At 53.8% G+C, this 10,839-nt stretch overlaps 2 protein-coding genes across 3 annotated transcripts in view; one reads left to right on the forward strand and one right to left on the reverse strand.

Annotated features, from left to right (window-relative positions):
- The first annotated feature begins 1,527 nt into the window (after window positions 1-1,527).
- CNP (2',3'-cyclic nucleotide 3' phosphodiesterase) lies at window positions 1,528-4,091 on the forward strand. 2 transcript variants are annotated; one of them, XM_009072205.1, is made up of 3 exons: window positions 1,528-2,198; window positions 2,740-2,876; window positions 3,415-4,091. In XM_009072205.1, the coding sequence occupies exons 1-3, from the start codon at window positions 1,583-1,585 to the stop codon at window positions 3,865-3,867; spliced, it is 1,206 nt and encodes a 401-aa protein (XP_009070453.1). In that variant the 5' UTR covers window positions 1,528-1,582; the 3' UTR covers window positions 3,868-4,091. The 2 variants fall into 2 exon arrangements, with proteins under 2 accessions (XP_009070453.1, XP_009070452.1); XM_009072204.1 differs by having other exon boundaries at window positions 2,740-2,894; window positions 3,415-3,867.
- A 5,627-nt stretch (window positions 4,092-9,718) lies between these two features.
- DNAJC7 (DnaJ (Hsp40) homolog, subfamily C, member 7) overlaps window positions 9,719-10,839 on the reverse strand; it is a 9,272-nt gene continuing 8,151 nt past the window's right edge. Inside the window, exons 11-13 of the mRNA XM_009072206.1 lie at window positions 10,536-10,688; window positions 10,325-10,387; window positions 9,719-9,994 (exon numbers count right to left, since the gene is read on the reverse strand). Coding sequence (XP_009070454.1) covers window positions 9,957-9,994; window positions 10,325-10,387; window positions 10,536-10,688 — 254 coding nt within the window. The 3' untranslated portion in view covers window positions 9,719-9,956. The remainder of the gene's footprint in view (window positions 9,995-10,324; window positions 10,388-10,535; window positions 10,689-10,839) is intronic.

The raw sequence follows: 10,839 nt of genomic DNA on the forward strand, positions 1-10,839 counted from the left end.
GCGGGGACAGCTTGGTGCGGGGGACAGTTTGGTGCGGGGACAACCCGGCGCGGGCTCCGTGACACCGGCTCCAGCCAAACGAGCTCCCGGCGAAAGGACCATCTGCGCCGCGAGCAGGAGCAGCTCCAGGTCCTCACCTGCTTCCTCCTGTGCGGGCACCTGGAGCCCGAGCGCGCGGGGAAGGCAGCGCGGGGTCCCCGGGGGACACCACTGCTCGCAGGAGCCTGTTCATCCCCACACCAGCCCCGGAGCACTCGGGGTCCCCCCGGGTGTGCAGCAGCATCCGACCCAGGGCAGGCAGTGCCCGTGGAAGCACTGGGGATCCTGGTCCTGCTTCTTGGGCGTTTGGAACCAAATCGTACCTACACGTTGTGGAATAAAGAGATGGGGAGATTCATCACCTGAAAAGTGTTGGGGTTTTGGTTGTTTTTCAAACAACAGCATCACTCTGCAAACAGGAAAAACGTATTTTTCTGCCACCGACAGAGCAGTTATGTTTTATGATAGGTCTTAAAACCTCTCTATTGTTGCATCAAAGGCAAAATTCCTCCTTCAGCATCACTCCCGTGGCCTCTGGAATGTCCTCGGGCTCCAGCGGGTCCCGGGCTGGGCTGCCCCGGAGGCAGCTGCGGAGCTGGAGAGTTCATATATTGACCAAAAAAACAGTGGCTGCCCCGCTGATGCTACTGAGAACTCGCCCAGCTGGAGAAATCCCTCATTTCCTTGCAGTCATCTGTTTTCCCTGCTGGGAATTAGCCTGGAATTCAAGTTACTGGAGCTGCCGGCAGGAGGGACAGCCCTCGGCAGCTCCTAGCGGCATTTTCCACTCGCTGCTGCCAAACACGAGAGATTCGTTTCCTTCGGCGCTCGAGGTTTCACTTTCGAGTTCAGCCTGGCGGCTGCTGGGAGGGGTTTGGCTTTCCTGGAAGTGATTCCAGTCGCTTTTCCCGAAAGGAAGAGCAGATTCCCTCCTCGAGGCGCTCCGGGAGCTGATCCCTGGTGCAGCTCGGAGAGAGACAGCATCACCCTGGCTGGCTGCGCCCGGGAACAGCCTCTCCCCTGGGGACAGGTGAAGGGATGAGACTGCAGCAGCTCAAAACATAACGGGACTTTCAGTTCCCTTTTGGGTTTCTCCCCTTCTCTCTGTGCCACGGAGGTTTAGATGTTCAGACACAAATGTGGCACACACGAAGCTCTGCCTGCGCTGGGGCTTTGTGGCAGCTTGTGGAGCTTCAGCAACTGCAGCTGCTGCCACGTCATGGGTGAAACTTCCCCTTCCTGGGGCAGCAGGACAGCGGCTGCTGGGGCCAGAGCAGGGAGTGGAGCTGCAGCTTTGGCCTTCGCGTGGGACAGGGCACAGTCCCCGCCCTGGGACCAGCTGGGGCAGCCGTGGGAGGGGACAGGGGGAGAGATGCTCTCCGTGCCCACGCTGTTCCTGGTAGAGGTCCCAGCAGCGTGGGCACGTGCTGCAGGGCCACGTGGTTTCTGGGGTTCCTGCCCTGCAAGGTGTTTTCTCCTTCCATTTCAGAACAGAAGCTTCTCCAAGAAGAGTCACCCTTTCCTGCCTAAAATATTTAGGAAAATGTCTACTCAGTCGGTGAAGGAGAGACCTGAGAGTTTGCAGTTCCCATTCCTGGACGATGAAGACACCATCTCCACACTCAAAGAATCCAAAACCTTTTTCATCCTCCGGGGCCTGCCTGGCAGTGGGAAGTCCACCCTGGCCCAGGCCATCCACGACCGGTACAAAGATGCCTGCAGGGTCATCTCTGTCGACCACTATAAAATCACCCCGTCGATAAGAAGCTCCGTTCCTGATGAGTACTCCAAGGTGGACGAGGATCTAGTTGACTATTGCAAACGGGAGATCAGCGTCATCGTTTTGGATGACACTCACCACGAGCGGGAACGGCTGGACCAGCTCTTTGACATTGCTGACAAGTACAGGTACAAAGTCATCTTCGCCGAGCCCAAAACGCCGTGGCGCATGGATTGTCTCCAGCTGAAGGACAAGAACCAGTGGAAACTGTCTGCGGAGGAGCTGAAGAAGATGAAGCCAAGCTTGGAGAAGGAATTCCTCCCCATGTATTTTGGGTGGTTTTTGAGCAAAAGAAGTTCAGAGACCCTGAGGAAAGCTGGCCAGGCCTTCTTGGATGAGCTTGGGAGCCTCAAAGCCTTCAAAAAGGAGAGTAAATACTGTATGTATAGACGTTGTCTTACCACTTTCTTGCTCTGTTGATGCTAACAAGTCTAATCAGCTTCTAAAGTAAATTTCTAGTTAAAACTGTCAACAAGATAAGCTTTTTAAAGCTGCTAACCTGGTTCCCATAGCTGGCAAAGTTGATTTTGTAAGTAAAACTAGATTAAATGCTTTTTCCCAAGAACTCTGTTCAGCTCTGGGCCCCATGGGACTCGGGTGGCAGCAGAGGTCGTGGGGTCCCAGGTGACCAGTGGTTCTGCTGGACTGGGTGGGAGTCAGAGAGAAACAGAAAAGGCTGAACAATCCTATCCTTTAAGGGATTCAGATCACTGGGATTGGGATGAGCGACAAGATGTGCAGGAGCTTTTGTTCTCAGGCTCCATCTGCAGCGATCCTGGGGGAGGGAGAGGATCCAGTGCTCCCCAGGAGTCAGAAGGATGAGGTGTGAGGGGTGAGGTGGGGAAAGAAGCTGAGATGGGACTCAGGCTCCTTGGTGACATCAGGGGATCACTTTAGATGTTGTTTACCTGTGTTGGCAGTTTCTCCTGCTGTTGAAGATCCCAAAATGAAAATAGATCTCACCAGCTACTTTGTGAAGAGGCCACCTGGGGTCCTGCACTGCACCACGAAATACACCGAGTTCGGGAAAGCAGCTGGCGCAGAGGAAATGACTAAAGTAACACGTTATAAAGATGTAGTCAAAAGACAAGACATCTGACTCCTCTGCTGCTAAAACGAGCCTCAGGGTGGGCTGGGGATGGGCTTTGCTCGGAGCCAGAGGCCAAACATAGGGACAGGAACGATGTCCATGTGGCCTGTGCAAGAGAAAGCTCCTAACTGTGGAGATGGGGCTGGTTCTTGTTTCCAAACAAAATACTCCCACCTCCCCCCCATCACTCCCAACCTCCAGCATCATCTCTGACAGCTTGAGCTGAACCATGATGAGTTACTTACACTCAGATTATTGCAAAGCAGATAAACCCAAGTTAAATACTGGAACTGGTGAAGCACAAAGATGTAACCAGCTCCGAATCCACAGAGCTGGAACATCCAGCCCTGACCTTCTCCTTGCACTCAGTATTTTGACTAAGTCACAGCCAGAGCTGCTGTGAGCAGCCACGTCCCCAAACCCAAGGACAATGAGCCCAGGGCAGCACCACAAATCTCATCTGCAGGCACTGACGCCGCTCCGTATGCCTCTCCCTCTCCTCCAGGCTGTGAAGGCTTCCTATGGCAAAGGCTTCACCCTCTCCATCTCGGCACTGTTCATCACCACAAAGACTGTCGGGGCTCGCATCGAGCTGAGCGAGCAGCAGCTGCTGCTCTGGCCTGGGGATGCTGACAAGATCCTGCCCACGGACAACTTCCCGCGGGGCAGCCGCGCGCACATCACCCTTGGCTGCGCCAACGGCATCGAAGCTGTCCAGACTGGGCTCGATCTGCTGGAGTTCGTCAAGCTGGAAAAGGCAGGGAACAAAGGGGAGCAAGTGGGGGAAATCGGAGGAGGGAAACTGCTGTATTTTGATAAGGGCATGTGGATGCTTGTGCTCTCTAAAAAGATCGATGTAAGGGCAATATTCTCGGGATACTACGGGAAGGGAAAACTTGTGCCGACGCAGAGCAGCAACAAACGAGGCTCTGCCTTTAGCTCCTGCACCATCATCTAGGAGTAGGGCAGGGCCTCGGTTTGGTTTGAAAGGCAAGTAACTTCCATAACCTTAAAAGTGTAAAGAGAAATAATTCTACCTTTACTAAAGTCAACCCTTTGCCCACCCCAGTGTAAAGCCTCTGGGGAGAGTTATCAGCCTCGGGACAAGGAAGGAAACAAGCAACACCTGACTGAAACTGTCACAGATTTTAATGGGAGGGTTTTGGAGGGAACCAGCCAGGGTGTCCTGCTTGTTTCCTTCCTTGGAGGAAGATCAACTCTGGGCTTTTATCGTTTCCCTCTGAACCACAATCGTTAGATCTTTACCTGTTGGCACTGCCCAAAGCCTGTCGGTCGCTGGTCTGAAGCCGAGGGAACTGCAGGATGTCTCTCCTCTCCCACATCCAAGGACTGACAACAGCCATTCTGGCAGCCAATTATGGGGTCAGAACAGCGAGACCCAGGGCTGGGTCACTCCTGTCTGCTGCAGGTCACTTCTGTCCAGCGTAGCCCTTACCAAGAGTTGGCCCCTCAGGACAGACCCACCTGCAGGTCCCACAGCTGCCCAGCCAGGCCCCAGCCCAGTCCTGTCCCTCACAGCAGGGCAGAGACTCGCTGGGGACAGGCAGGAGGAGGGCACAGTGCCAAGTGATGTCTTAAAGACACCAACCATGGACTTAGGGGGGCAACAAGTGACACACCAGGACAGGCAGCCAGTTCCTGCAGCACAGCTCCCTCCACCTGGGCTGGACCAAGCACTGTCCTGTGTCCATGTCCTGTAGGGAACAATCCTGCCTCGGCAGGGAGTGGAAGAGATGAACTAATGTCTTTTCCATCTTATTTGATAGAAACTAAAATCATGTGTGAAGTACAGAACTGCACTTCATGCAGGATTTTACTCCCTCTAATGCACTTGAATGTTGAGAGTTAGGCTGGAGTAACCCTGTAGAGTAGGAAGTGGAGGCACTGTAACTGCATAACAAAGTCTGATCGAACCTAAACCTCTGCCTGGAACTTACTGACTCAGCACTTGTGTCATTAAGTGTTTTATTGAACCCTGTGTTTGTGCTCTGCCAGGCCCTGGGCCAGCAGCTCCTGAGCACAACTTAACATGATGCTCCACTAACGGCCCCGGGTCAGGTCACAGCTCGACCTCCTGCTCTGGCCCAGGGTCTAGGGAGCTGCAGAGTGACATTAACCTGCACTAACCCTGTACATACTGACCGTGTTTGAGGCGTGTGCTGGGCTGGGGCTGTGCTATGGGCACAGCTCACCCCAAGCCCAATGCTGCCAGGGCAGAGTGTTTCTCCTCCCAGTGCTGAGGCCAAAAGCAGGGAGAGGTCTGGGGCTCCTCTGGTACCAAACTCTGCCAGGAAATCTAAATACTTCCTGCTGTTTCAAAGCAAAGGATAATAATAATTAGTCATTATAACATAAAAGAGTGACCTCTCCACCCAGCCAGAGCACCTGTAACCCCCCCTGCCCTGCGTGGAGAAACCCTTCCAGCCTCCGTGCCCAGCGCTCAGCCAGGGCCCATCCTGACCCACCCACGAGTGTTTGTTCCACCACAGCTCTAAAGGCATTTGGCAGCACCTGCCCAGGCTGAGCCCACACTCCAGCACCGGAATTGCACGGCTGGAACATCTCCTCCTCTGCCTGGTCAAGAACAACAGTGACACTGTCGTCGTTTCAGTTTTTATTAGTTTGTACATCATATACAGTTTATAATAAAGTAAACCGATTGCATATGGGTCTGCTTCAGGCTGATTCCCCGTACAAACACGGCATCAGGAGTTCTGCTAAGGAAGTAAACAACAAATATTCACATTTTTACCATTCACATCCTAGAAAGGTCCAAGAGGGACAGTCGGCACCGATGCGGAGCCCAGCTGGGAGAGGCTGAGGAGTTTGGCAAAGCGATGGGACAGCGATTGCTCCATGCAATTCCCTTTCCTCCCAGGGAAAGGGTGAGCTATGTACACTGAGGTAAACATTCCGAGTTCCGAGTCAGATAAATACGGCAGCACAGGGACAAGCTCCTCTCCAAGTGGCTTCGCATCGGTGCCTGGGTTTGTCCTGCATGCAGCGAGGGGCTGGGGGTGCTCCCTGCAGCCCCTCAGCTCTCTGTCCACACTGCCATCCAGGGGCAGTGGGGATGGGGGAGTCAGGCTGGGAGGGCAGTTCAGAGCCCTGCTGGATGCAGCACCTCAACTTCCAGTGGATCCTGCCTGCCCAGGCCACCCCCAGTGTCCCAGCTCACTGCTCCCAGCAACAGAGCAGAGCTGTCCCTGCTCCCAGGAGGGATAACCCATCCCTGACCACAGCAGCAGGGAGAGCTGGACCTGGCCAGGAAGGCCGAAGTGTTACACATCAGGTCCCACAGGGCACAGGGACACCCCAAGCAGCCGCCCCAGAGTGGAGGGCAGGAATGGACACCAGCTGCTGCCACCTGCCCCAGCCCCTGGGGACGGGCACTGCTCCAGGGATGTGGGTGGGTGCAGCACACGGGTGTCCTGTTCCCTAGGGAAGGGGCAAGGCACAAATTTAAATGGGATGAAAACCATCCACTGGAGATCAGGGAGTATCTGAAGTTATTACTGAAACTGAGGAAGTCATTTGGAAAGAGCAAAGCAGTGTGGCCCATTCCATGGGCTCAGAGCCAGGCCAGGGACTGGAGCTGGGACCAGCTTCCACTCTGTATTCCAGCAGATACAGAGAGCAGAGGGACCACTATTCCACGGATAATGGATAATACTGTTGTCCCTGAATGCTTTTTGCTTTTTCCTGTTTTCCAGCTTGCATTGCTGTATGCACACCAGGCAGCAGCTGCCAAAGATCCCACACACTGAACACTCCCAGGATCACAAACCAACCTGGCACTTCCCTGTGCAGCCAAAGCAACAAGGAGCCAGTCAGAGAGGGCAGCCAGAACCCTCTGAATGGTCTCAGCTTTCCACCCAAACCATTCCATGATTCTATGAGCACAATCAGGCAAAACCACATCCGAGGGAAAGCCTAAGAGCCAAACAATTCCTGACCTCCAGGCCAACACTGCAGTCCTACAGCAGAGCCCACATACACTTTTTCTGTAGCCCACCACTTTCTCAGAGAAGTCAACAGCCACTCAGTAGTCCTCAAGCTGTTCAGAGCAACTACTCCCAGCATGACTGGTGGGAGATTCCATCACAGGAGCTGCCCAGAGTCACACCGAGGAGCACAACAACTCTGCCCACACATGTCCATCCCACTGTGCCTGTGCCTTAGGGGCAGCACCTACAGCACCTGCTCCTGCCACCCCTGGCAGATCTTTGCCCCTCGAGAAACAGCTCAGACACATCCCCTGGAGACACTCACTCGTGGGCTCTGTGGCAGATCCCTGCAGCTGGTGGCTCCCACGGAGCTGAAGGACACAGGGGAGGGCTGCGCGTGGCACCACATGGAGCAATGGCCCTCAAGTCCCTGTGCCTACACACAACCACAACCCACGGAAAACGTCCTGGAAGCTAGTGTGTGTGTGGAGGCCACGCAGAGCAATGCACATCTGAACACATTTTTGGGAAAGCAGCAGTGTCCCATGTCCCCAGGCCGCGCTGGGACGCAGCAGAGGTCACAGTGCCACCAGGCCCTGATGCTGCCCTGAGGCCACGGGTGTCACTGAGCCCTGCTCCGTGTCAGGGGCAACAGACACTGGACAGGGCTTGGGGCACCCTGGGCTAGTGGAAAGTGCCCCTGTCCCTGGCAGGGGGTGGACTGGACCTTTGAAGGTCTTTCCAGCCCAAACCCCTGTGTGGTCCTACCATTCACTCTGAGTCCTCTAACACCTCTCCTTGGGAGTCTTGGCACTCACTGTAGGACTATTTAACTACATTAAGTCATGCATTCATGTACACATTATAAATAGCTGTTGTACACATTTTCTCTCCCAGCAGCAGAGCCATTCCACTGGAGGGAGGAAGCTTCCCTGGGGCAGGGGGATACGAGGATAATTCACTGACAGGACACAGCTCTGCTCAGCAATGGGAGACTGACAGCAGCCCAGACTGTACAGTGACATCAACACACACACAGACATCGTGGATCCAGAATGGCACTACCCAGGCCCTGCGAGCTCTGATTTACAGCGCCAGGAGAGCTGGGCAAGGATCAATGTGCATAGACCAGGATTCCAGTTCCCCAGGCATTCACCAATTCAGAGCCTGAAAGGTGCCAGGACCAACTGCTCTGGGTGCACCTGGGTGGGTCTACCCCTCACACCAGTGTGAAGGACATTGGAATAAACATGGTAGTTGGGTTTTGAAAGTATTACTCAGCACTGGCCCACTGTGAAAGCTCAGTTTCAGGTGAGTTGTAAATTATTCAGCAGTGCTAAATTTTAAGCCCTTAAATCTTCCCTCCGCAAGAGCAGATTGTCAAGAATCCTGACCAGACACCACGGCAGGACACAGCACTGCGGTGATAGCACCACGACAGCTCTGCCACTGCTGGGACCTCACGGCCCTGTGCCTGTCCCTGTCCTGCTGGAAGGACTCACACAGCCCTTGAGAGGGAGGAAGACAAAGACATGGTGTTCAGAGCATCATCTCATGCCATGAACACACTGCAGGGTTTGTTCCTGCAGGAGGAAGGTAAATCAGGTGTTAAGAGTCAGTGTCAGGCTCTCTCTCCACACAGCTCTGCCTGTGTGTGCCAACACCTGTTCTCTCAGCCAAACAAACTCTAGCTCCAATGGCCTCACAGTGCTGGGCACAGCCCCATTGAGCACTGGCCCAGGACCCCCAGACACAGCCCTGCTGCCTCTTGCTCCCCTCACACCCCACACAGCCACCAGGGACTGCACCCAACCTCACTGCACTCCAGAACCCTCCACGTCAGGACTGGCCTCACACAGAACACCTGGGCAAAGGGTTCTGCACTCTCCAGAGAACAGGGCAGGCTCTGGAAGCAGAGCCCTCCCCCAGCCGAGCCCCTGCTCTAACACTACCTTTGAGGTGAAAGCCAACCCACCAAGGGGCAGAGCCCCACACCAGCCCCATCCTCACGCCAGCCCCATCCTGACGGCGGCGGCGGCAGGACGCGGCTCTGGGCCCGAGGCTCTCCCATCCCTCCAGCTCCGGTCCTGACACTGCGAGAGAAGCAAGTGCAGACTGTCAGTTCAGAGCTGGACTTTGCATTTCCTTGCTGCTTTGGACAAGTAAACCACTGCCATGGCAAAACCACTCGAGCAGTGCAGGTGCTGGAGCACAGCTCTGCGCCTGGGACACCCGCATGGACCTCACTTGGCACTGGGACTCACCCACGTCATGGATCAGAACATCACACATCAAGCTCAACAAACTCAAGTTCAGCACAAATATGAAAGATTCAAGTGGATTAATTAAAAAACGTACAGTGAAGGAATTCAGCCCAGAGCAAATTCAATATTCCCTTAAACAGGACAATCCTGGGAACACAAAGCCCTTAATTCCAGCTGCATCACAGGGAATTCTCACAGGAGCTGCTCTTGAAACCCAAGGCAGCATTTCTCTGATACAGAATTGCAAGCTCACACGTTATCACTGAAGTTAATGCCCGAGTGGACCGTGCTGGGAGAACCATAGAAAAAAAAAAAGGTATAAAAAAGCCAAAAAGCCAACTGGGAGATGGAATGGGCTTGGAGGAACCTGGATTGAGTCTTGGCAATATCTCCAAAAGATTAAGATAACTTACAAGTCACTCCAAACCCTGGACATGCTGCTTCAGAGCCCACCAAAACACACCAGGAGACTCCTTCACCCTCTGACACGTGGAGATTCCAGGAGGATTCCAGGAAACCCTCTGTGCCGAGGGGCAGGAGCAGCTGAAAGCATTGGGCCAGCATGGAGGGACCAAGAGATTCAAAGCTTTATTCTTTTTTAATAAAGTTAACAGTAAAACAAAATTCACAAGCCTTCCCCTCCCCGAGCTGGTTTCCTCTTCACACACACAACACACAAACAGAGGCTCCAACCCAGAAATGAAACTGCTCTAAGGACAACGAGACGTGATGGAGGAGGAGTCTGGGTCTGTCCGTACTCGAGGTTAAAAGAAGCAGATCAGGTATGTGTGGTTTGATTTGTGTTTGTTTGCTTTTTAACCAAACTGGAAAAAGAAATTTCCAGGCCCAGAAGCTGAAAAAGAAAATGGAAGATATTAGGACTTTCCAGATTCCAAGATAAAACTGTTCACTGCAGTCCTAAGCAGCAGGTGGATGGCGAAGCCCACACACACCTCCAGGACAGGGAACCCCTGGGGTTTGGGGCTTTGGAACCCAAAAGAACCAGAACCAGCCACCAGCTGATGCTGTGCAGGCAAAACTTGCCAAAAGGTCTTTAGGTACTGTGAGTGGAACAGCCAAATGCTCTCCTGAAGCAGCATATCCACTGGGAGCCCTTGCTGCCCTGCCAGGGATCCATGTACTTACGATTCCGGGGCTGGGAGGAGGAAAGCACCTCACCTACCTTCGAAGCTGAAGCCCCCTGGGCCACCGAAGAAGGCCTTGAAGATGTTGTTTGCATCGAATTCTACAGAGAAGAGAAGGAGTTCATGAGCTGCAGTGAAGCAGCCACTCACACTTTCACAGTTCAGGAACTGCCAGGGACCAAGCCAGTCCATGCATGGCATCACTCCCAATGGGAGCTGCCATGGCACAGTGCTGTAAGGAACACTGACCTCCCACATTCAGCCCGTCCTCTTCCAGGTCCTGCCCACTGTCGTAACGTGCCTTCTTCTTGGGATCTGACAGGATGGTAAAGGCTTCACCAACCTCCTTAAATTTCTTCTCCTCTTCCTTCTGTACTTCTGCACTTGCCCCACTGTGTCGGTCTGGGGAGACACAAACAAGAAGGAAGAAGCTTTTAGTTTCTAGTGCAAAAGAAACACATTAAACATTCCCAAGCTGCTGCCCCAGCACATGCTGCAGAGCTGTGGGGTCAGAGCTGCTATTTGTCCAGAAATTCCCTCTCCCACATGCATT

Source organism: Acanthisitta chloris, unplaced genomic scaffold (assembly GCF_000695815.1).
Source record: "Acanthisitta chloris isolate BGI_N310 unplaced genomic scaffold, ASM69581v1 scaffold12123, whole genome shotgun sequence".
Lineage (NCBI taxonomy): Eukaryota > Metazoa > Chordata > Aves > Passeriformes > Acanthisittidae > Acanthisitta > Acanthisitta chloris.

Coding starts and splice junctions, on each gene's coding strand:
- CNP (XM_009072204.1), top strand. CDS start 1,583: ATGTCTACTCAGTCGGTGAAGGAGAGACCTGAGAGTTTGCAGTTCCCA. Junction 2,199..2,739: donor CAAAAAGGAGAGTAAATACT/GTATGTATAGAC, acceptor CTGTGTTGGCAG/TTTCTCCTGCTGTTGAAGAT. Junction 2,895..3,414: donor AAGTAACACGTTATAAAGAT/GTAGTCAAAAGA, acceptor CCTCTCCTCCAG/GCTGTGAAGGCTTCCTATGG.